Raw genomic sequence first — 26,964 nt, forward strand, 5'->3', positions numbered from 1 at the left:
TCACAACATTACAAAGCTCTTGACATATCATATTTCATACATTAGATTGAAGTGGGTTATGAACTCCCAGTTTTTACCCCAAATGCAGATTGCAGAATCACATGGGTTACACATCCACATTTTTACATAATGCCCTATTAGTAACTGTTGTATTCTGCTACCTTTCCTATCCCCTACTATCCCCCCTCCCCTTCCCTCACATCTTCTCTCTCTACCCCATCTACTGTAATTCATTTCTCTCCTTGTTTATTTTCCCATTCCCCTCACAACCTCTTATATGTAATTTTGTATAGCAATGAGGGTCTCCCTTCATTTCTTTGATATAATGAGAGCAACTATGAACAGAGCAGGGAGGAAGAGCAGGAAGAAAAGATTAACATTAAACAGAGACATGAGATGGGAGGGAAAGGGAGAGAAAAGGGAAATTGCATGGAAATGAAGGGAGACCATCAAATATTTTGTTATGAGCTTGCAGCAAAGACAAATTTTGATGTTTAGAATGACTCTTAGATTGGCATTGGATTTCACAAGGCTAAAGCTTCAAAACTTGTTGAATGAGTTTGTTAAAATGTGTTTTATGTCTTAAGAATGAGACTCCTGTATCCAAAAGTGCTTCTGCTTTCTCAGAAGTAAATAATTACTGCAAAGTCTCTGGTTATTGAGGCATGCTTGATGCAAATCATAAATTTTGCACATTCACTGTCAAACGACCACCTAAGAAAAAGGAAATTGGTATGTGAAAAAAATTTAAGAAAACTTGAAGGGGTAAGGACAACAACTGATGGCCCAATATCCCATATCATGAGTCACCACCACTACATGAACTCAGTTCCCCCCACAGTTGGTGGGGACAGACATCAATGAGGAAACACAGGACACAGAATAGGTGAAATCAGCATTCATGCAAATGTCTTGATTGGTTTATGATGATCTTTAAGGAGCAGTTGGTTTTATTAAGAATAAAAGGGTATTGTTGGAGAAGTAAATGTAAAAGCAAGCCATGAGTCTTCTGGTGTTGACTGATGTTCGTTTTAATGAGACAGAGAACAACTTAAAGCAAAGACCCTTTTCTTTCTTTTTTTTTTTTCAAGGACTCTTTTCTACAATTTTGTCACTATGAAAGAAAAACTCAGTGGTACATTTTTCATGGTTTGCAGTGTGTGGTAGTACTACATCAAACTCTGCTGGGCTCTAAAATTGCATGTAGCTCGAAGGTGAGATAAAGAAGAGGTGGAAAGAAGAGCTTGTTATCTGCTGGTCAGAAAAGGTTTATAAGAAATTTGTCTCAAAAATTTGCCAAAGATATTTTTTGCTTTTGCACAGAAAATAAAACAATTAAAAGCATGAGGAGAGATCCTACTGAATGGGATCTACAGATCTTTGCCATCTACTCCTCAGATAGGGGATTAATAACTAGAATATTTAAAGAACTCAGAAAACTTAACACCCCCCCCAAATAATTTGATTAATAAATGGGCAATATAACTACAGAGAGACTTTCTCTCCTCAAAAGAAGAAATATACATGGCCAGTAAATATATTAAAAATGTTCAGCATCTCTAGCAATCAGGGAAATGCAAATCAAAACTATACTGAGATTTCATCTCACTCCAATCAGAATGGCAGTGATCAAGATAGTGTTGGTGAGAATGTGGAGAAAAAGGTACACTTAATATGTTGTTGATGAGACTGCAAATCAGTACAACCACTCTGGAAAGCAGTAAGGAGATTCCTCAAAAATCTAAGAATGGAACTACCATATGACCCTGCTATCCCACTTTTCAGTATATATTCAAAAGATCTAATATTGGCATACTGTAGACATGCAGCCACATCAATGTTTATAGCAGTGCAGTTCACAATAGCCAAGCTATGTAACCAGCCAGGTGCCCATCAACAAGCAAATGGATAAAGAAATTGTGGTATATATACACAATGGAGTTTTTATTATTTATCATTTTTATGAATTATGCATAACCAATATTTTGTATAACCATAATTCATAAAAAAAATTTGCCCAAGAAATGCATGGCAAAGTGATCCTGTTATAAAATGGTTGAAGAAACCGGAGAAGGAGTCTTTGGGTGATGAAGATGAAAATTTGAGGTGGTGTGTTCAAAGGCTGCTGGGGAACCAAAGTTGGATCTGGGAGGTGTGACAACATGGATAATATTGCTGTCATTTAAATCAATGAACGCAACCTAGCTTGCAGTATAATGCAGCTCATTTTTTTCTGCGTTGTTGGGTGAAAGACAAACGTGTTTGTGTGAAAGATAAAGCACCTGAAATCATACAATACTGTGTTTTACAATTATTTCACTGGGGGTGGTTTGAAATTAAGAGCCCACTAAGTCCATTTACCTCAATGAGTAAATATAGTTTGCTTATATATGCCATGTCTCTTTTGGAAAACCTAGTGGTGGATACATGTTGATCACACCTATATAGCTACAAAAATGATTTATTTTGGTCATTCTTATAAGAAAAAATAGATACTTGGAAGCAAAAGATGGACCAGATATAGTTTTCTGGTGTCCCCACTCTTCCCCTCCCTCCTCCTAGTTAAACATCAATAGTCAAAGCAACTATTACCCATCTATTGTGGCACTAGGTAAGGATTTGCTGACCTCTTAATACTGAATTGGTAGGTTGACACATTTTCACAAGATTAGAAGATGAGATTTAAATGATAAAAAAATTCCAGACCACTGTTAAATTAGTGTCTTAGAAATTCTAAACCATGATAGATAGAGCATTCTTTCAATTGGCCTAACTTGAAAGAGTGTTAGCAATGAACAGTAATGGATAAAGTCAGATCTTTTTTGGTACTGGGGATTGAACCCAGGGGTGCTTAACCCACTGAGCCATATCCCCAACTCTTTTTCTATTTTATTTTATTTCATTATTATTATTATAATTTTGGTTTGTTTCTGGGGATTGAACTCAGGGCCACTCGACCACTGAGCCACATCCCCAGTCCTATTTTGTATTTTATTTAGAGACGGGGTCTCACTGAGTAGCTTAGCACCTCACTTTTTGCTGAGGCTGGCGTTGAATTTGTGATCATCCTGCTTCAGCCTCCCAAGCCACTGGGATTATAGGCATTTGCCACCATACCTGAATCTATTTTATTTTGACATGGGGTCTTGTTGAGTTGTTGAGGGCCTTGCTGAGTTGCTGAGACAGGCCTCAAACTTGTGGTCCTCCTCCCAAGTCATGATAAAGTCAGATCTAAATTATGGTAGGAGTTAGTCAATATATCTTCTGTCCAGTAAATTTGAGCTTTTTTAAAAGGGAGTTTTCAGATGTCCAATGTTGCAATTAAGTCCAATCAGATTTTTTAGAAGTGTCTTTGGTAGGAAACTTATTCTAAACCCCAGCTATTTACATTTAGACAAAACCAGTCTTATTTATATTCTTTATTTATTTTAGTCTGCTGGGAGGAAGATCGTCTTATGGGTAAGCTGGAGTATATTTAAAGATTGGCATGAACCAGTATGATTACAGAACTTCTCTGGTAAATCATTCACTAGTCACTATTGTATCATTTTGTTGACTAATGCTTTACTGCAGAAATCCAATACTTATAAACCACACTAAAAATTATAGTCTTATAAAATATTTAACAAAAATTATGTTCAAGATGGTGTTCAAAATATTTTTTGTTGATTTTTTTTTTGTTTGTTTTTGCATGGTGCTGGGGTTTGAATCCAGAGACTCATGCATGCTAGGCAAGTGAGTTGAGCTAACCCCAAGCCCCCCAAATTTGAATGAACTAAAAGCCCATATATATTTGATCTTAATTTATATTAACATGTTTTGACATGATTATAATTGATAAATTGAGGGGTGCTTCAGTGTAAAATTTAAATGCTTTCCAGCTAAAGTGTACTTTTTACTGGACTTGGCTTTTTGTAGTCCCCCATGATATATCACTTTTTAAAGTGTGTTAAACCTTGGTAGATAGGGATGTGTTCATGCCTGCCTCATGATCAAGGAAGCTGGGTTGGGCTGGGGATGTGGCTCAAGCGGTAGCGCGCTCGCCTGGCATGCGTGCGGCCTGGGTTCGATCCTCAGCACCACATACAAGCAAAGATGTTGTGTCCGCCGATAACTAAAAAAAAAAAAAAAAATGTTGAAATTCTCTCTCTCTCTCTCTTAAAAAAAAAAAAAAAAAAAAAGGAAGCTGGATTATACTATGCAGGCTTCTTTGCCAAGGCTGGCCTATATCACTGGGAACTAACTGGAAAGTAATGACTGCTAGGAACATAGGGTATATTTGGGAATGAATATCTGAATTTTATCTCTTCCTTTTAATCTGTGATCTTTTGCCTAGTATTTAGCCTGATATATCCATTGTCTTCCTCCTCAGTGGCTTGATTTTTAGAAAGTGAGTCAGGATAGCAGTAAGTCTTATCCATGCACTGGGGAGAATAGGACTTGGGGTCAGAAAAGTGAATTTGAGTCCTGTCCTAGCTGAGTGAACTTGAGCAAGTCTGTTAACCAGTTTGCATTTAATTTGCCCACCTGCAAAATGAAGCCAGTATTTGCCCTGCCTGCCTCTCAGTGAGGTGCTTTTGAAATTCACCTGAGGTGTTTGGAAGGATTTAGTAAATGACAGACCATGTGACCATTGTGATCATTAAAGCTTTGAATGAATTGGTAGTCTCTTTAGGAAAACAAACCTGGAAGCTTTATATATGATTAAAAAAAATTCAGACCACTGTTAAATTAGTGTCTTAGAAATTCTAAAAGCAAGCCAGTTGAATATTGTCTGGATATAAATTGCTTAAAATAGGGCTTGGTTTGTGGCTCAGCGGTAGAGCGCTTGCCTAGCACAGGTGAGGCCCTGGGTCCGATCCCCAACACCACATAAAAATAAATACACTGTGTCCAACTACAACTACAAAAATTAAATAAAAATAAGTAAGTAAGTAAGTAAATAAATAAATTGCTTAAAATCAATTCATGCTAGTAGCCTGTGTGACAAATGTCAAGCAAAAAAAATTGTTAAATTTGAGACAGTTTTCCTATTGAACATGAATTGTTCTGACTTTTTATTTTAAGTAGCAGCATTGACCTATTTTAATTGGCACTGGAAAGTCACTACCTCTGGAGTGGAGACATAGAAGAACTTCTGGAGGTAGAGAGGTCCTAGAAGTACAGGTCTGGAGGTACTACAGGTCCCAGCATAGAATGTTGAGAAGGCATAAAGAGGAAGGTTTTTTGTGTTGCCAGATAAAAACTTAATTTACTTGGCAAAAAGCTACTCCACCAAGCTCCAGACTGCCTATAAGTCTATGGGAGTTGGAGGCTGCTGTCCTGCGACCCTGCACTCTGCCCTTCCCTACCACTTTCCTTTGTTTCCTCTCCTTTATTAACTAAAGATAGCAATCATTGTGGCCTTGGAATTGGTATCTTATGTTGCCACTTTTAAAATAGCATCAGTATTAAATTCTTCATTTTTAATTTTGAGTAGGTAATGGAGTCCAGGGAACAATCATATAGGCAGAATGTCTAATTTACTCAGCTGCAGTGTTATTTTTGACTCTGAGCAAACCTCTGTGGGGAGCAGAATTATCCATTTGAGATAAATTAGCCGAGCTGTCTTGTCAAGTGTTTCCTCAGCATATGCATTTGTCCTATCATTAGCAACAACCTCTAAAGGGTGAATTTGAATGTGATTGTCTGCTGTTTAAAACTTCTCTTGATCATTTAAAAAATAGTTTTGGGTGAGGCATGGATACTATGACTATTTTATTCTCTGAGTTCTCATATTTTAGCAATGCATCCTAAAATATTTGGGAATAAAAGGATATGGTAACTGGTATTTGCTTCAAAATAATATGGAAGGGGGTGATATGGATAGCACTAGAGTTATAACAGAGCTTATCATGAGATGATAATTGTTGAGGGTGAGGGACTCTTATGTGGGTTTCCTACTCTTCTGTCAACTTTTATATATATTTGTAGTTCTCCATTAAAAAAAAAAAAACCAACCTACCATTGTTTTCCACTGCCTCAAGGTAGAGCCCTCTTAACATGCTTGGAAGGCCCCTTTGCCAGTTGGTACTTGCTAGCCCAGATTCATCTCCTAGGGTGTTCTGGCCAGGAAATGAACATTCACAACCTAACTTGTCTCTGACCTTTTGCACTTGCTTGTCTTCCTACAGCATTCTTTCCTTCCCTTTCCATTCCTCCATTCTGCCCTCATTTACCTTCCTAACTCTTATAGATCCTCTGGCCACAGACAGCATCACTTCCTCCAGACTTTCTCTGACTGCTCTCCGTGCTTGAGTGGTTAGGCACCCTCCTGGGAGTTCCTCTCTCCCAGTTTCCTTCACTTTAGCCCCCTTCACAGTAGCTCTGTGTGCACTTCCTTCTAGTTCCCTGCATAGTACTGTACTTTTTTTTTTTAAGAAAAGGATTATGCCCCATTCACACTTCTATCCTTGGTACCCAGCACAATGCCTGGTATATAGTAGGCAATCCATATATAAGAATAAAAGTGTCAATTGGTGACACTTGGCCTCAAGTCTCCCAGTGTCTCTGCAGAACCTGTGGAGCCTGGTGCTGATGTGGCTTCTACCTACCTTCTTTTTTTTTAATATTTATTTTTCAGTTGTAGTTGGACACAATACCTTTATTTTATTTATTCATTTCTTTTTTTTAAAGAGAGAGAGAAAGAGAGAGAATTTTTTTAATATTTATTTTTTTTTAGTTTTCGGCGGACACAACATCTTTGTTTGTATGTGGTGCTGAGGATTGAACCCGGGCTGCACGCATGCCAGGCAAGTGTGCTACTGCTTGAGCCACATCCCCAGCCCTTATTTATTCATTTCTATGTGGTGCTGAGGATCAAACCCTGGGCCTTGCATGTGCTAGGCGAGCGCTCCACCACTGAGCCACAACCCCAGCCCTCTCCCTACCTTCTTGTTTCCTCACACTCATACACTTGACACCCACAACTCACCTCTATTCCATTTCATCAGAATTTTCATTGACTTGCTGTAAGTCACAGTAATGTGAGCAGAAGTTTGGACATTATATTTCTGTATCTCTAGTGCACATAGTGGGGGAACCTCCCATGAAATTTGGAGCTCTTGCATCATCTCAAAAAATTACAAATTTTGAAATGGTGTCTAATACTACTAAGCAAATTTAAATGTTTGTGATTGATACAATAATTTGCTCCTTTTTGAATAAGTTTTCATGACAGGACACAACTTTAGGAGGCATTTTATATTGTCAAGTTGATGATGGATATGTGAATGAGGAGCTATGGCACAGAAATGTTTATTGTAGCATCTGGACATAGAAAAATAAAAATGAATAAAATCTCCAGATAGGATGGATAAAAAATTGTGATCTAATTGTGATTCAATGGAAAGCTATATAGAAGTGAAACTGAAGGAACTGGAGCTAGATGAACAAGTTGGTTGAATCACATCAAAAAGTAGCAAGTCAGGGCTGGGAGTGTAGCTCAGTGGATACAGTACTCACCTACCACACATGAGGCCCTGGGTTCAATCATCAGCACCCCCCACACACACAGAAAATACACCTATCCTGAAACACGTTAAACCTTTAAAAAGATTGCTTTAAAAAAATAGCAAGTCAAGGGGTTGGGGTTGTGGCTCAGAGGTAGAGCACTCACCTCGCATGTGCAAGGCCCTGGGTTTGATCCTCAGCACCACATAAAAATAAATTAAAAAAAAAATAAAAGTATTGTGTCCAACTACAAATACAAAATAAATAAATAAATAGCAAGTGAAAGAAAATACAAAAGGTACTATTTATATAAAATTTAAAGACATGCACAGATGAACAACATATTATTTAGGAGTTCATAAATAGAATATGCCCATACATGTCTTTACATACTGTCTTAGCCTGTTCAGACTGCTATAACTGAATACCATAGCCTGAATGGCCTATAAACAACAGAATTTTACTTCTCATAATTCTGGAGGCTGGGAGGTCTAAGATCAAGGTACCATCAAATCCACTGTCTGATGAGAGCCCACTTGCTGGTTCATAGCCTGGATCTTCTCACTGTGTTCTCACATGGCAGAAGGGACAAGTCAACTCTCTGGGGCCTCTTATAAGAACATTAAACCTATTCATGAGAGTTCTTCCCAAAGGCACCATCTCCAAATATTATCATATTGGGGATTAGATTACCACATACAAATTTAGAGGGGGACACAAACATTTGGTCTATAGTATGCACACAAACACATGTGCAGGGAAATGATAAATCCAGAAATGAGGATAGAGATCTCCTCTGGGCAAGAGGGAGGAGATGTGATCAGGGAAGTGTATATGTAATGACTTGGGCTTACCTGGGTTTTCATTTCATTATACAATATGCTTCATAAATAGGCAAACTATATTTGATATATATTTCATAAGAATGACATTAAAGATAAATTCATTAGCTGATTTTGAGACTATATTCCTATCACTTTAAAAAAGGAAGAGGGTTTTTGTTGTTTTTTTAAAAATTCTTACTTCTTTTCTTCCACAGTTCATGGGTTAAGTGAAATCAAATCATTCCCCAACTCTACCTAAAAGGTTAATGGTAGAAATACAAATTGCCATGGCTCCCTGTTAGTTATCAGTAACAAGTAGATTAAGTAGACAGATCATCTGTCCTCTCACTCCCATCCCTCTCTTGTTCATTTCAGATGTTGCTTTTGTAGACATGAGTGACTTCTCCAGACAGCCTTCCCTCTTCTACCATCTTGGAGTCCGTGAAAGCTTTGACATGGCCAATAATGTGATCCTGTACCATGATACCGATGCCGACACAGCACTGTCACTGAAGGTAAAGAACATTGTTCACCTTCCTCTGAGTGCATCATTTTGGGAAAGCAGAATTTTATGTCAAGCTGAAATGTAACATAGCACAGGAATTATATGTGAGAAAGTAATAAAAATTGCTTTTGCAATACCTTTTTTCCTACCACTGGTTCTACCTCACACATATAAATTTCTGGCTGCTCTGTGAGCATCGTTGCTACATTATGCTTTTGCAGGCAACCTAAGCACTTCCAGGCTCATTAGAGAAAAAGTAGTGTGACACAAACACACTACTCTGAATCCCTTTGTGGACAATTTGATCCAAACTTACATGTTATAAAAATTAGTTCTTGACTTGGATAATGACAGGGATATATTTAACAGTTACCAAAATAAGCAGAAAATTTTACCATAGATATAATCGGCATTTAATTTGTTATTATACTCTAATCTGAAAACATAGCAAAACTGAAAACAAGTGTATTCCTATACAATTCAGTAATATTGAGAATTTCTGAAATGTATTTTGGCAAGATTGAAACAAACATTTTTTGATAATATAGAACATTTTAAAAATATCTTTATTTATTATTTACGTGGTGCTGAGGATCGAACCCAGTGCCTCACACATGCAAGGTGGGTGCTTTACCACTGAGCTACAGTCCCAGCCCATATAGAACATTTTTAAATGCTTATATTTGCAAAATATAAATGTCTGATGTGCGTTATTCTAAAATTCTGCTAATATTGTTGAATATCTTAGAAAACCCTGCTTTATGTTAAATCATTTAAAAATTAATAGTTTGTTTACAGCACTGTTTCTCAACCTTGATTGCACTTTAGAATTACCTAGAGAGCTTGTAAGTATCCCAGGAGCCAGGCCACACCCCAAACAATCACGTCACAATCTCTGGGGTGTGCTGCACAGGCATGGGACTTTTTTAAACCTCCCAAATGTGCAATCAGGTATGAGAACTAGTGGGTTTAGAGATTGGCCTTTACAGACATCCTTTTTAAGTGACCAACTCCCTCAGTACTGTAACAAGACAATTTTATGCCATACTTGGGCTGTGTGTGTGTGTGTGTGTGTGTATGTATGTGTATGTGTTTCTTGTTATTTAATATTAACCAAATTTTTCTGGGTTCTATATTGGTTTGAGATTATTTCCTGATAGAAACACCACCTGCTTCCGATGTATAATCTGTATGTGTTAAACCTCACATGCATTTTACGTAGATAGGTGCTCTGTAGTTATAGCACATAGTGTATTTGAAGAAGTCATTTGTATGACAGTGAAAAAAAGAAACTTTTATCAGTGTGCTTTATGTTGTAGAATAGTTTCTACAGTTTAGAAACATATTTAAAGTCTATTAGCCAACCTAAATAACTTTAGAGTTTTAGATATTAACTGCTGCTTTTACTGATTTTTCACTGTGCTTAGAAGTATTTAGAATACTTAGAATTTAGAAAATATGAAAGTATATAGATTATTAATCTATACTTTGATGGGAAACATGAAATTTTAACATTTTTTCCTAATTCAATACATTTTTCCTCAGCTGTGCTTTAGAAAAGCCCTCTGGAAAGTTCTATGATCTAGATAATTTTAAAATTATTTTACAGGGCTAGAGATTGAAAATTTTTAATTTTTAACGAATCAGACAAATATTTCCTACGATGGAAATGGGTAGTTAGTCATTTATATCTAATACCAGAGGAAGCAATCTGAACTTCTTATCAAAAATAGAAATCTTGGGCTAGGGATGTGGCTCAGTGGCACAGTGCTTGCCTAGCATGTGTGAGGCCCTGGGTTTGACCCCCATCGCTTAAAAAAAAGATTCTCTGATTATATAAAACATGTTTTACAGGGCAGATATTTAATTATGTTTTCTCTTGCAGAAATGTTGGTTTCTAGCATATAAATGATATATACTCAAGGTCTGCATAACCATCCTGTTGTTAACTGGCTAAAATGGACATGAATTTGAACCTGCCTAGACAGTTCTAATAGGGTGTCAGGAATACTTCCAGTAGTACTCTTTCTGTAGGAAGGGTGACCATGGTGTTTCTGCAGCCTTTGCATTGTCAAACCCCAGGATGGCACAGTGTTTCCCAAGTGCTTTCTTACTGTCACTGTCATTCTTCTCTGGGAAGGTGGGATGCAGGGCACTCAGTGCCCCAAATATGAGTCTCAAAATATCTTTTGGGGGGCTAGAGCTTTAGCTCAGTGGCAGAGCATTTGCCTAGTACATGTGAGGCACTGGGTTGGATCCTTAGCACCACACAAAAATAAACAAATAAAATAAAGACATGTTGTTCACCTACAACTACAAAAAGTAAAATAAATCTTTTGGACAAAAGTATTATCACTGATATGGGAAAACCATCATAAGCAGAAATGCCCTCCAGTACTTCCAAAGCTAAACAATTATGATTAGTTTTCCATAGAATGTGAATTTTTTGATTATCAGAGGTTCATTCTATTTGAAGCTTTCAGATGGTGGGGATTCAAATGATTAATTCTTGTTTTAAGGTGGGCACTATATGATGTGGGGAATATTGACCAATGCTTATGAAAATTAACTGTTTAGAAAAACTATGTTCATCTTTTGTTTTTCTTTTCAGGATATGGTAACTCAAAAAAACACAGTAAGTATTACATTTTCAAATTTTTAGCCTCATAAGTGTAAATTTTTTAAAAATATAATTTTTTAGTTGTAGATATACACAATACCTTTATTTTATTTGTTCATTTTTATGTGGTGCTGAGGATCAAACCCATTGCCTCACACATGCCAGGTGAGTGCTCTGCCACTGAGCTACAACCCCAGCCCATAAGTGTAAATTTATAAAATATTTGCCTGAAAATCTCACAGGTAGCAAGGTGATTTCTAATCACGTTTGTTGTTTCTAAGGAGGACAGTTGGAAACCCTCTATCCCTCAATCCACCAGTTAGCTTAGGCCCCACTTGGCCCTTTGAAAGTGTGGGACAGGAGGCAGGGTCAGGCAGGTGTATATTCTTTATTACTTCATAGGGCTTTGAGCTTGGAACCACCTAGGTGTATCCTGAGCTGGACCTGCACTCCCATGGACCACCAAGAGTCTTTTTACTGGAGTCAATACCTCCCATACTTCCTCACTAAAGTCTCCCTGATGATGAAGGAACATGAACTTATACCCCAGTTAACAAGGGTATCAAGCCTGAATTTCCCTGCTACAAGCTGAAAAGAAGTGGGATGAAATTCTACTTCCTTCTGCTCCTTCCTGTTCCTTTATTATGTACTGAAGTTTCCTGATTCAGCTTATAAGTTCTTGTGATTACCTAGTCTTATTGCCATGTTGGTTTAGATAGTATAATGAAACTAGAAACTACCATCCTAAAAAAACATTTGAATAAGATCATGTCCTCAGAAATTGTGCCAGGGTTATCCTATACCATTGTATGTACCCCAAGCTTCCTATTCCCCTAGATCTGTGGTGGTGTAATTTGAGAATCCATGACCTAGACTCTAGACAGGGCCTTGGTCCCTTTCCTTTGGATCTCAACATCCCTCCTACTAGCACTTCTACAAGGGAAGGGTCTCTTAGTACTTTTCCTATTCTAGTTGGAGTTCCTAGAGGGACCCAAGAAAAGGATACAGGAGGCGAAGCTCTCCCCAGGTTGCCCTCTGCAGGGGAGTAGGAGCTTTGCATGACTTTACCCCTCACAAAAGGCCCCTAGCAGGGGAGGGGGGGGCTCCCCAGTATTCCACCTAACAAAAATACCCACCTAAGGGGGAAACTTGGACCCTCCTTCCCCACCAGAGGATGAAATTCTAGAGACAAAGCAAGTGAGGTAGTTCAATTAGCATTGGAATGTGGATTTATAAGCTGGTTTGTAAAATAAGGCAAGAGGTTCTGGTTTCAAGTTCCTCTTGGAAAAGAAACGGGACAATGTGTCATTTTGTTTTGTCCCATTGACGTACTGATGTTTTTCCATTTATGGGAGTCTGTCCTATTCTTTCCAGATCTTGATTTTTCATTTTACCTCCTTCATGGAGAAATGGGGGAACAATCAAAGGAGATTGGGCTTGAGGCCCAGGAAGTGTAGTTGGAGTCGCATCCGTCTCTTAAGTCACATTGGGCAGTTGTTCTACCCTTGTCTGGGTCATTATCAGTAAAATGAGAAATGTTGACCTCTGTCCTTTTGTTTGTGGATGCCTTCCAGCATTCAACATCTGTGGTTCCATATTTATTGCACAAGCAAAAAGTTGTAACTTGGATTTAATGCAAGAAATGCCTATGAAACACTATTCCTTAAAACAAAATGAGCTACATGAAGGCAAGAAGCTATCTTTTTTCATTTCTTACTGTTGGGTGTATATATACTTCTATCTATCTGGATTTTCTTTTGTACTGGGTATTGAACCCAGAAGTGCTTAAACACTGAGCCACATCCCCAGCCCTTTTTTGTATTTTGTTTAGAGAGGGTCTTGCTGAGTTGCTTAGGGCCTTGCTAAATTGCTGATGCTGGCTTTGAACTCACAATCCTCCTGCATCAGCCTCCTGAGTCACTGGGATTATAGGTGTCCGCCACCATGGCTGGCCTGCACTTTGAAATATTTTTGTCTTCTAAAAGACTTAGTGTTATAATAAATGTTAAGTAGTGTTATAATTCTAGTGTTACAATACTATGTAGTGAATTCAGTTATAATTCCACTATGTATTCTCCTTCTGGAAAATACTCCCTTCTGAAATACCCAGGTATTCCTTTAATATTCATAGTAATTCTAAGCACACTTTGGCACCATTCTTCCTAGGTGTTTTGATTGTTTGTTAGGAATTAATTTATTCTACAGGATTTGACAACTAACGTCTCTAAATTACATTAGAATTCAGTGCCCAATATTGGTTATCATGCTTGGAAGGTGTGAAAAATTACAGCATTCAAAAGAATTTTATTTTATTTTATTTTTTAAAAATATTTTTAATTGGGGGGCTGGGGTTGTAGCTCAGTGGTGTAGAGTATTTGCGTAGCACACGTGAGGTGCACTGGATTTGATCATCAGCACCACATAAAATAAATAAATAAAATAAAAGTATTATGTCCATCTATAGCTAAAAATTTTTTTAAAAATATTTTTAATTGGCACATAGTAATTGTATGCTTTTATGGGTACAGTGTGACATTTCAATACATGTATACAATATGTATGAACAGATCAGGGTAATTGGCATGTTCATAACCTCAAGCATCATTTCTTTGTGTTGGGAACATTCAAAATCCTCTGTACTACCTATTTTGAAATATTCAATTAGTAGTTGTCAACTATAGTTACCTACTGTGCTATAGAACATTGGAAGTTATTCTTTCTATCCTGCTGCATCTCTATACTTTCTACCCTTCCTCTAAAGCTCCATTCCTCCTTTTTCACACCCTTCCTGAGTGCTGGTAACCACTCTTCAGAAGAATTTTGAAAGGGACCTGAGATAACTTGAAGGCTAGAAAATAGTACCAAAGAGTAAATGCTGAAGGGATGTAAACCTTGGAAGATACCATTAATGGTTATACTTAAATGTTATCCTCTTTCTGAAAGTAAGGAGACAGTTATTTTTTCCGCTCCAGATGGAGTGGAAATAGGGCAAATAGAAAAATGGTTTGGATCAGCAGAATGAACAGCTTGCAGTTAATGGCGATTAAACATTAAAACAGAATGTCAAAGTAAATTGGGTGACTTTTAAGGAGAGTTTGCTTAGTTGTCTCTTGTATGTGGATTGGGATAACACTGGAATCGGGGAGCCTGGGTTTTATGACTCCAGACGTTTCTGGAGACAATCTGATAAAATCATTGGTGATCATTTTGGAAAGATTTTGGTAAAACACACATAGATATAATGTAGCCAGAGTGAACTTTATAAAGTTCTGTCAGTCAGGGGTACAGCTTACATTCTACTGCCTGAACATGTAGCCAGATATTTGTGTGATTGTGAAGATATGAAAACCAAGGTGCTTTGAGATCTGTCTTTAGGGAGTTATGTGCCTGATGCCACATTGAATACACCTTTATTTGGCAGAAGGTTGGGCACATTCATTTCCATTTCTAGAAGTAGTTGCTTAGCAGAGATGGAAAGGCTGGGAAGCTGATCTCAGGGCTTCAGGCTGGGCTGCCCATAGCCATTCTGTGTGCCTTTGCTCTTTGGAAACATGACATCACCTTTTGTGCTCACCTCTTTTTCAAATGATGCTCATGTTCTTATGTACCAGGTTTTGTTTTTTAAAAAAAAAACTGCTTGGGGCTGAGGCTGTAGCTCAGTGGTAAAGTGCTTGCCTCCCATGTGTGAGGCACTGGGTTCAATCCTCAGAACCACATAAAAATAAATAAAGATACTTTGTGCTCATCTACAACTAAATAAATATTTTTTTTAAAAACTGCTTTACAGCCAGGCATGGTGGCGCACGCCTGTAATCCCAGCAGCTCAGGTGGCTGAGGCAGTTCAAAGCCAGTCTCAGCAAAAGCAAGCCACTAAGCAACTCAGTGAGACCCTGTCTCTTAATAAAACACAAGGACTGGGATGTGGCTCAGTGGTAGAGCACTTGCCTAACATGCATGAGGCACTGGGTTCGTTTCCCAGCATCACATTAAAAAAAAAAAATACAACAACAACTAACTAAAATACAAAATAAGGCTGGGGATGTGGCTCAGTGGCTGAGTGCCCCTGAGTTCAATCCCTGGTACCAAAAAACTGCTTTACTTAGGTATAACTTGCATACCTACAAATTCACACATAATTCAATGACTTTAAAAAAATTTTTTTAAAGAAAGAGTGAGAGAGAGAGAATTTTTTAATATATATATTTTAGTTTTCGGCAGACACAACATCTTTGTTTGTATGTGGTGCTGAGGATCGAACCCCGGGCCGCATGCGTGCCAGGCGAGCGTGCTACCGCTTGAGCCACATCCCCAGCCCGACTTTTTAAATTTTTACATAAATTTTTTTTGTAGTTGTAGATGGACAACATGTCTTTATTTTATGTATTTATTTTTATATAGTGCTATGAATTAAACCCAGGGCCTCACAAGTGCTAGGCAAGTGCCCTGCCACTGAACTAAAGCCCCAGCCCTAATTCAATGACATTTATTTATTGATTGATTTATTTATTAAAATTTTTCATGCCTCTTTTTTTTGAGAGAGAGAGAGAATTTTAATATTTATTTTTTAGTTTTCAGTGGACACAACATCTTTGTTTGTAGGTGGTGCTGAGGATCGAACCCGGGCCGCACACATGCCAGGCGAGCGCGCTACTGCTTGAGCCACATCCCCAGCCCCAATGACTTTTATTTAATAATGTACATGGTTGCACAGACATTACCATAATTTGGTTTTGGAGCATTTCCATTACCTCCTCAAATACCTTTTTACAGACCATCCCTGTTCCTACCTCCAAACCCAAACAACTTCTAATCTGTTTTATGTCTTATAGATTACCTTTTTGGGCTTTTCATGTGAATGGAACCATACCATATGAGGTCTTTTGCACCTGTTTTCTTTCAATTAGCATGTTTTTGAAGTTTTTTTTATGATGTAATGTGTATCAGTAGTTTTATCCTTTTTATTGCTAAATGACATTCTACTGTATGGATAGTCCACATTTTACTGGTCCTCTCCCCAGTGATGGGCTTTTGGGTTGTTTCCACTTTGGGGATACTATGAATAATGCTGCTCTGAACATATGTGTACATAAAGACGTACACATATTCATTCCTCTTGGGTAGATACTTAAGAATGGAATTGTTGGGTCATATGGTCTATACATGTTTGACTTCTTAAGAAACTGCCAAAATGATTCCAAAGGAACTGTTCCATTCTAAATTTCCACCAGCACTGAGAGGTCCAGTTTCTTTACATCCTCATCAATACTTGGTTGTGTCCATCTTTTTATGATAGCCATTCTAGTGAGTATGAAGTGATATCTTAGTTTAGTTTTAATTTGCATTTCCCTAGTGACTAGTGATGTTGAGCATCTTTTAATATTCTTATTAGTCATTCATGATCATCTTTGGTGAAATGTCTACTCATATATTTTCCCCATTTTGATTGGTTGTGTACTCTGGAAGCAAGATTTTTTATTGGAGGCTTCAGTTATTCAATTCAGTTATCAGTTATTACTTTTATGGATCAGGCCCTTTTTGTATCTAAGAACTTTTAGCCCTACTCAAGTTCAAGAGATATTACTCCTATATTTTTTTAAAAACTGTTAAACCTCCATTTAGGTCTCAGATCCATTTTGAGTTCATTTTTATAGCTGGTATGAGATAGGTGTCCAAGTTCATTCTTTTGCGTGTGGATATTCAGTTGTCCCAGCACCATTTTTTTTTTTTTTTTGAGAGGGCTATCTTGTTCCCTATTGCATTATCTTGGCACCCTTGCTGAAATCAACTAAACCTATATGTAAGGTTTACTTCTGGATTTTCAGTCCTGTTCCATTGATATGTATGTCTAGCCTTATACACAAGGCATACGGTTTTGATTACTGTTGCTTTGAAGTAATTTTTTAAATTGGGAAGTCTGAGTCCTCCAACTTTTTCTTTTTCGTCCTTTCTTGGGACATTTTGGGCTCCCTGCAATTCCATATGAATTTAAGAATTGGCTTTTCCATTTCTGCAACAGCAATAATAAAAACCCACACCATTGACAGGGATCGCATTGTATCTGTAGATTGCTTATTGATAACAATATTAAGTCTTACAATTTATGAATATGGACTGACTTTCCATTTATTTAGATCTTCCATAATTTCTGTCAACAATTTTTATAATTTTCAGCAAACAAGTCTTCACCTCCTTGACTTAAACTTATTCCTGGATATTTTTTCCTTTTGGATGCTCTTGTAAATGGAACCGTTTTTTAAATTTTCTTTTCAGGATTAAAAAGTGTTACAAAAATCTTGTGAATACTCATCACATTTTAATTCATAATTCAATATTTGATTGAGTTGAAATGTAATTCAGTTTTCAGCCAGAGCTTTACAAAAATGACTTTTTGCTTTTCCTGTATTTTTATCCATTTCAATTTTTATGCTGTTGCTTCGGACATAACAAAGGTAGTCAATCTTAGCATTTCAACAATTCAGAAAACTTGTTTATATAATGACAGATCTCCAAGGTTGCACCTTCATGAAAGCAAAAGAATGAAAATGCAGCCAACCATGAGGCTACTTTATTGGTTAAACCTTGGAACTTCCTGATGGTTTGCCACTAGTGTACATAGTCCATAGATATTCTGTAACTTCCTTTGTTTTCATTTTCCTTTGCAAGAATAACCAGTTTTGAATTTGTAGCATATTTCACAGATTGATTTCCCCTGAAGCAGAGTCTGAGATTGAATTTAAGGTCCAGGAGGTTCATTAAGGAGTGCCTTTGGGATTGACACTGGGCAAGGGGAGGGAATGAAACAGCACTGGGCAGAGGGAGAAATGGAGCTGTGATGCAAGACCAATGACAGCCTTGGCAAACCCCTAAAGGAAGTCAAGCTTGACTGGCCTTTCTGAGCTGTCCTGTGTGAGGATGAGATGGCCAGGGTTTTATACCCCTGCATCCATCCATCATCAGAAAGAGTGTAACCTTGGATAAGGTGCTTTCTGCAACTAAGGCAGTTCCAGAAGGGGCTGACAGTAGGAACTGGGGGTTAAAAGAACTTCCAGTAGCTAGGGCAATATATCCTTCCCTGAAAGGGGGTCTTGGTAGCACATCTGAGTATCTATCACACATAATAATTTCATATGGAGAATATATAAATCATATATACCCCAAGACTAAAAAAATAGATCTTCAAGGCTGATAGGCACAGGAATAATATTTTCCTGTTAAATTGGTTGGTAATTACCTGAAAACTGCCTAACCTTGCCAGAGAGGAAACATGGGGACACGCGCATTCCCTGTCCCCGGGAGACTTACTGAGAGAAAATGAGGTGTTCCACCCAATACTTACAGTTGGAATTGTTAGAAGTATACTAGATCACATTTTCATTTGTCATGTCCTGAAGCCAGAGTTCACAGTTTTTTTTTTTTTAAGCAATGTTAAATTTCCAAGCTTGGATCACATTATTAAAAAGTACTTTATTAAAAACCATGTTATTAAAAAACTAATCTGGTTCCTGACCTCTGGACTAGGTGATTTTCTTTTTCTGGAAAATCGGTGAGATTTAAGAGAAACTTGTTCCCATTAAAATGGTTATCTTTATAATCCCAATAAATTGGAAATTCTTTGAGAAACACACATTGGCAATACTGAGGGCATTGTGTTCAATACTGGAAGTCTTCCTCCTGGCTTGTGAACATGGTTAGAGGGTAACAGAATTTCTCCTGTTCTTTCTTTCTTGCTTTCCACAAGTCTAAAGTTTTCTATGAACTGGGCTCCAAAATTATTAAACACATAGAGTGTTTAGGGACAGTTTGGTAAAAAGTCAATTAAATTTCTTCTTTCCATGTCTTTCGGGTTTTCTGAGTTGAAAATCAAGTTTTCTACTACTTTTATTATTAAAGACTCCATTTCAAACGGGAAGGCTTCATCCCGTAGAGATGGAAAGGAAGAATTTTATTTTATCCACAGAATATGAATCATGTAAAAATCTCTGCTCTTTGAGTATTTATTTAGCTTGTGTGGCTATTTTCTATCATTTCTACCTCATCATAAATTCCCTATTACAGTCTTTTTGTTTTTTCCTGCATGGCTATGTTTTTGCTTCTGTTTGTTCTCTTAAATTGAAGTACTCTAGAGGTGTGAAATATAAAACTTTGCACTGTACGTCTTGAATATCACAGGGGTAACATCAGATGTCACAGGACCAATGTCAGAACCACATTATTGATATTAAATTCTGCCTACCAACAGAACAAGTCCTTGGAATTCAGGACACCCATTTGTTTTCTTTAAATTAAGATATAATTCACATATCTTAAAATTCACTACTCCCTCATATATTTGTGTTGCAAATTTTGTGTAGCTTAATTTATTTAAGGGCATTTCAGAATTAAGTTGAAGTGACAAGAGTCCTAGGAAGGGAGAGGAAAGGCCTGAGATTTGTCCAGCTCTGTAAGTCATCTGTGTGCCACTTGCTTAACATTCTTGGGTCTCAGATTCCTCCTCTATAAAATGAGACAATGGGGCTGGAGTTGTGGCTCAGTGGTAGAGTGTTTGCCTAGCATGTGTGAGGCACTGGGTTTGATTCTCAGCACCTCATATAAATAAATTAATTAAATAAACATCCAACAACTAAAAACTAAAAAAAAATGAGACAATAGGGTGCTTTCTGAGATTTGTGCCAGCTTTGAAATAATTGTCATGTTATGAGAATCATTCAGTTGTTTGAACAAAGTGGATCAACTATTGCAGTAGGTCAGTTAGCACTCCATGGTTTCCAGCAGGGATATTTTCATTTACTTTTAAGTGGTACAGTAGCCTGATTTTGCTATTGAAATCATTATACAGCTTCTGTATATTTATTCCTCCTATGACCAGATAAATATGGAAAGGTAACAATGTGGAATGTTCTTTGCATTGATCATGAAAAACAAAAACCAACCTACATTCTTCTGGACATGCATATGTGCTGATTTTTTTTTGGAGGGGGTACTGGGGGTACTGGGGATCCAACTCAGGGGCACTCAACCACTAAGCCACATCCCAGCCCTATTTTGTGTTTTATTTAGAGACAGGGTTTCATTGAGTTGCTTAGCACCTTGCTGTTGCTGAGGCTGGCTTTGAACTCGCAATCCTCCTGCCTCAGCCTCCCAAGCTGCTGAGATTACAAGCATGCCCCACTATGCCTGGCCATATGTGCTGATTTTTAAACTTCTCTCCTAACTGGCTAGACAAAGATATGTTTATGAAACTTAAATTTTTTTGTGTGTGAAAAGTATTGCCCCATATTTGTTCCTTAGCTTGCTAAATTTTCTTAGAGTCTTCTGGGCTTTTTCAGTTTTGGTCTTCATTAAAGATTTGTGACTTATTTGCATTACAAGATCCAAAGAACCATATCCTGCCAGCAGGCAAGATGTGCATTCTTCTGCAAGTGCTCAGAACTTAGTTCATCTTGGCTGATATTAAACCACTGTCCATCTGCCATTAATGCTTTCCCCTCTCTTCTAATGAGACCATGTGTTGACTGATTAAATGTTTGTATCAGTATAAAAAAATGTTCTCTGAAAGGTCAACCTGAAAGTCTCATTATGAAGTTCATCAGGAATAAACTCTAACATATCATATTTTCTCCAAAGAATTAATTTATAAACCCTGTGCTGCTATTAACCAGCTATGCCATTAGCAACTAGCCATAAATAAAAATAAGTGCTGCTCTAACTAGGTCCCTTGGTTTGTGTTTCCATCTTGGCCTCCTTGGTTAGTGGCCATGATAGAACCTGATGGACAAGAGGAGGTTCCAACATACTCTGGTCTCCTGAGCTGTCCTGGATAATCCAGGCAGCTATTTGTGGATGAGAAATATGCTGAATTACTAGAAAGCTTTATTTGTGTATCCAATGAAGGAACATTGACATTTTTTGGCTATAGCTGGGATGTTCCATATGATGCCTCTGCAAAGAGTCCTGAGAGGCAGTGCTTAGCCTTTTGGGGGGACGTGGGGTCCCTTTTTCATTCTGGAGGAGCCTATGCATTACTTTTGAGAATATGTTTGAATATGCTTAAATACAAAGGATTACAGGAAGACTATGTTGAAATGTAGTTATCAAAACTACATTTAGATAGATAAGTACATCTAGGTTGGAGTGGTACTAGGATTTAATCCTTGGCCCCCTGAATCCTTTGAGTTGGGATGAGACTGACTTCTTATTTCAATGCTAATAGGGTCTTTCTTGTTCACCTAATCTAACATATGTGAAAAAACAAAACACTGCTCAGTTCTGTTTGGAGGGTGATGAAATTGGCATGTCTTCATACTCTGCTGGTGGGAGTGTAAATAAATTGCTTCATCTTTTATGACACCTAAGCCACACACATCAAGAACTTTATACTTGTTTTAGTAATTTCACTCCTGGGAAGCTATCTTTAGGAAAACACCATGGTACAAAGATGCTATATGCAAAGATGTTCATCTTAGTGGTACTTAGAAGGAAAATTTCAAATCAAACTGAAAGTAAAGCAATAGGAGAATGGTTAAGTGTATATAGTTAATATCATAACATTTAAGACTATGTAATTAAGCTTTTTTTAGTGATGATATAGGATGGTTTGTTCATGGTAGTGATATTTATAGATGGTATTAGTTCTGGAAAATTGCAATTGCTAGATTAGGAACTCAAAACTTTACAGTATCTTCCACTTTCTACCCCCACAGTGTCAGAGATCAGTGGTTTTTACTCTGCTCTCTGACCTCACTTACTATATGAGAATCATCCTTTTAGAAATATTTGGAGAGTGTTTAGAATAAGAGTTTACATATTAATGTGGCTAGAACACTGGTTCTAATGCTTCTTTATGTAGGAAACTAAGCTGCCTTTGTTAAATTTGTTTTAATGAGCTGGATTCTTGAGATGTTTTCATTTAAAAATGTAACAATTAAAAATAGCTGATCCTCGTTCACTATTGAACATGTATTATGTTAATCATTGTTTTTCTTTTAAGTTTCTGGTCTCTCCACCAACAAAAGTTTGAATGTGGTCCATCATTTGGAGATGTTTGGGCCCATTCTTCCTCTTTTTAAGAATAAAAGTACTTGCACTCAAAAGCCTGTGCTTTCATTTGAAAGTTTATGAATTGCTTTTTAAAATGTAGTCATTAGTTCCAATTTCTTTCTGTCAGATTTCTTAAACTTTAATACAGTTTCTGAAAGATTTTTTCAAAGGAAGTATTTTTACCTTCCCAAGTCTCTAGATTCCTGCTGTCTCCTCAGTCCTGTTTATTAAACTCTCAGCTGGTTTCAGAGTCCATGCATTTCCTCTCTTTCTTCTCATTTTTCTCTATCTATGGCTAAAAATTGGCTCCAAAGATCACCTCCTATCCTAACTGCAGGGTCTCTGCTGCTGCTGCTCTGCCTCCTTGAACAACAACTTGTCACAGCACATATCTTATAGCTGTCAAAATCCTATTTTTCACACCTCATTATTTAGGGTTTGAGCAGGACTGGGGCAAAGTTTATTCTTGTGCTGTTTGGGAAGACTAGGTTTGCTAAAGGAATAATGTAAACAAGATTTCAGTAGAAACATTTGTTTTGGAAACAGTTGAAGATATAATAATTCTTTACAAATAGATTTGATCATTCACCTTCAATTTACCTATCTACCATACAGAGGCTTATGATTATTTATTTGTAATGTTTATGAATACTTTTGTTATAATTCTTTTGTGTGTGTGTGGTGCTGGGGATTGAACCCAGGGCCTTGTGCTTGTGAGGCAAACACTCTTGTCAACTGAGCTATATCCCCAGCCCACAATTATGTCTTTTTTAAAAAAAAATATCTTTAAAAATATATATATATATTTTTATTTGTAGTTGGACACAACACCTCCATTCCATTCATTTATTTTTGTGTGGTGCTGAGGATCGAACCCAGGGCCCTGCGCATGTTAGGCGAGCTCTACCACTGAGCCACAACCCCAGGCCCCCCACCACCACAAAAAATCTTTATTTTATTTATTTATTTTATGTGGTGCTGAGAATTGAACCTAGGGCCTCACATGTGCTATGCAAGCGCTCTACCATTGAGCCACAACTCCAGCCCCACAATTATGTATTTTAATGAAACTAAGAAAAGGAAAGAGAATTAGGAGAGGGAGAGAGAAGGAGAGTAAGAGTATATGTGTGGTATCTATTTTTTATTTATTTTTTTTTTCCTCTATATATACATTTATTTGCTACTGGAAATTTAAACAGCACATCAAAATTTCTATTTTTTATTTACCATTTTTTTGTCCTTTTCATTTGTTCTTGTGGATTTGAATTACCATTTGGTGTCATTTCCTTATTCCAAAGCAATTTTATTCCCACTTGTGTGCTATGCTTTTTATTATTATTGTCAAATAGCTTACATCTCTCTATATGTTATAAACCCCAAAATATGGATTATATACATCCTTTTCTACATTTATTTTTTAAGTTGGTTAAGAGAAGAAAGGAAAAGAAATTTATGATCATACTGCATTTTATAATTGCCTACATAACTACTTTTATTAGAATTTTTTGTCTACTCTCAATTTCTTCCATTCTAAAGAACTTCCTTTAGTATTTTTGTAAGATGGGTCTACTAGCATAAATTTATCTCAGATTTTGTTTATCTGGACATGTCTTTGTTTGATCTTCACTTTTTCAGCCTTAATCTTTTGGAGGGGGTACCAGGGATTAAGCTCAACCACTATACACTATTTTGTATTTAATTTAGAGACAGGGTCTCACTGAGTTGCTTAGTGCCTCCGTTTTTGCTGAGACTGTCTTTGAACTTGCCATCCTCCTGCCTCAGCCTCCCGAGCTGTGTGCCACCGCACCCGGCTGAGACTTTACATTTTTAAATGTCTTTATTAAAAAGAATTTTTACTAGTTATGGTTTTTTTCTGGGGATAGAATTTGAGAAGCTTTTCACACCTCCAGCCCAGCTTAATTAGGATTGTTTCTTCAAAGGTATTTTACCTTCTATACCTCACTGATCCACACACCCTTTCTTTCCTCCCTCTCAATCTGAAATAGGAGGGCTTTTACCATGAACTTAACCAATTTCAGATAGAAGAAAAATATTTTCACTTCTGAATTTATAAATGGCATTTAATTTAGCAACATGGTTTTCCTGGCATGGATGAGGGAGAAACTTCTCTAACCTACCAAAACCTACTAGTTTGCTGGCTAGTTTGAGTCTCTTTGAGAATTCAAAAGTGTTGCAGGGAGGGGAAGGGTCTTTGTTCTTTTGGTACAGGCAGTTCCTGCTGATGAAGAAGTAGATCTGAGCCACCTTCCTCAGCGATCACCCCCACACACCTTAATTCTTGAGCCGTCTATTTATAACACTGGCATTTGTATTTTGAGGGGGTTAATGCCAATAGCTGGTACCCACAGGGATGGTCACCAGCTGCTGCTTTGCAGCAGGTTCAATACTCTCAGAAAACCCTCTTTTCAGGGATAATGCAATACAAGAAAGTTTAGTCTAAAATGTTGATCCATCACCTGTTTTTGTATGGGTTGGGAGCTAAGAATAGATTTTTTACTTTTTCATTTTTATTTTTTTTACCCTTTTAAATGGTTGGGAAATATGAAAAAAGAAGATTATTTCAGGACATGTAAAGATGTGAAGTTTGAATTTGTGTCCATATATATAAAGTTTTGTGGACACATGGCCTCGCTTGTGTATTTGTGTATGGTCTGAGTCTGCTTTTGTGCTACAACAGCAGAGAGGAAGAGTTGCAAAAGACACTGAGATATGAAAGGCCAAAATATTGATCATCTGGCCCTTACAGGAAGTTAGCTGACCTGGTCTAAAAATGTGTTTTAGTGGAATAATACCAGTAATTTCTTTTAACAAAATATTTTAGGATTCAAAATGTGTCATAACAGGGCTGTAGAAGCCCACTAACATCCAAAAGAGAGAGGTTTCAATACAATTATTTATGTCTTAAATTAGGATAGAAATGTCTTCCTCTAAGCAGATCTTATTCAAAAGTAAAATTTCTTAAATATACATTTCATGTCATTGAAACTAATTCCTCCATACTGTAAGTGGGCTGTTTGATCTGAGATCATGATATTCAGACAGTTTTCTGTGTAGCTAATGAATTTGTTTTTAATTTAGAAGAAAATTTAGTTCTTAGATCTATGTCCCATTCTTGGAAAAGGAAAAAATATATCTGTCTATATTATGTCAAAACTACCTAGATACCTCCGTTAATTCATCTGACTTCTTACATTTGTTAAACTGAACTATTTCTGGCATCATATAAATTCTTCATGTAGAAATACAGGGACTTAAAAGTCTGAAATTTTAACTTAGTTGCATTTTATGATAGTATAGGCAAAAGATTGATGATGATATAAGAGTGTTGTTAGAGAATTATATTTCAACCTTCAAATGTGCTAAAAAATTGAGCATAGATATAATGCTATTTAAAGATGTTTATGCTTTATAAAGAATTATGATTTTTAGTCAAACTATAATTATTCCATAGAAAAAAGTATACTGTTTTACCTACTATTAAAGGTAATTTGAATTTTTTATAAAAAAAATTTCAGTGGATCTTTTCAAAAGATCTCTAAGACTAATCATAGTTATATATGCTTCCCTGGGGCTGGGGTTGTGGTCTCAGTGGTAGAGCACTTGGCTGGCATATGTGAGGCATTGGGTTTGATTCTCAGTACCACATATAAATTAACAATTTTTAAAAAATATATGCTTCACCTAAATTTTTATTAAACAAAGTTTATATTTCACCTGTATGAAATTATCAAATTATCAAATAATACATTTTCATATATGTTGAAAGAAAAATGATATGCCATATTGTAATCCTTGGTTCTCACTGGGTTCAAGTCCTTCTGGTTTGAGGGCCATAAAATGAATCAATTGATTTTTTTTTTTTTTTTTTTTTTTAGACTTCTGACTCTTAACATTTCTGCCAGTGAAATTCATAGACATTTATAGGTCAGCTCAGCATTTGAAACCAAATTTCTGTCCTATTATTTAAATGATAGAGCTTTTGAAATTGAGAGGTTTCCTTTTTTATGCCTAATAGACTTGTAGTGATATTGCATAATTTGTTGTTCATATTGAAATATCTTTTTCTTCATATCCCACCAGGTCCTACCTGCTCAAAGTCACAGCTGTGCTTCTGCAATAAGTACTTTCTGGATCATTTTTGTTTCTTTTTTTTTCCAGGCATCTAGTGGAAATTATTATTTCATCCCCTACATTGTGACACCATGCGCTGATTATTTTTGCTGTGAGAGTGACGCCCAGAGGCGAGCCTCGGAGTACATGCAGCCCAACTGGGATACCATTCTGGGCCCGCTGTGTATGCCCCTGGTGGACAGGTTCATTAGCCTCCTCAAGGACATCCATGTGACCTCATGGTAATTCTTACCATCCACCAACAGCCCTGGGAGCCTTGTAAAAATTTCCCTTTCCTTTCAGAGAGGTGGTACACCTTGAAATTACCAGTATGCCCAGAGAATAAGGAGCATTGG

At 37.0% G+C, this 26,964-nt stretch overlaps 1 protein-coding gene and 1 non-coding gene across 2 annotated transcripts in view; both read left to right on the forward strand.

Moving 5' to 3' along the window:
* Map3k15 (mitogen-activated protein kinase kinase kinase 15) overlaps window positions 1-26,964 on the forward strand; it is a 114,602-nt gene that overhangs the window by 13,101 nt on the left and 74,537 nt on the right. The window contains exons 2-4 of the mRNA XM_026405447.2: window positions 8,691-8,830; window positions 11,432-11,455; window positions 26,657-26,850. Of these exons, the coding sequence (XP_026261232.2) occupies window positions 8,691-8,830; window positions 11,432-11,455; window positions 26,657-26,850 (358 nt within the window). The remainder of the gene's footprint in view (window positions 1-8,690; window positions 8,831-11,431; window positions 11,456-26,656; window positions 26,851-26,964) is intronic.
* Trnav-aac (transfer RNA valine (anticodon AAC)) lies at window positions 15,356-15,427 on the forward strand. Its single transcript has one exon. It is a non-coding gene; the product is annotated as a tRNA-Val (tRNA).

Source organism: Urocitellus parryii, chromosome X, assembly GCF_045843805.1.
Source record: "Urocitellus parryii isolate mUroPar1 chromosome X, mUroPar1.hap1, whole genome shotgun sequence".
NCBI lineage: Eukaryota > Metazoa > Chordata > Mammalia > Rodentia > Sciuridae > Urocitellus > Urocitellus parryii.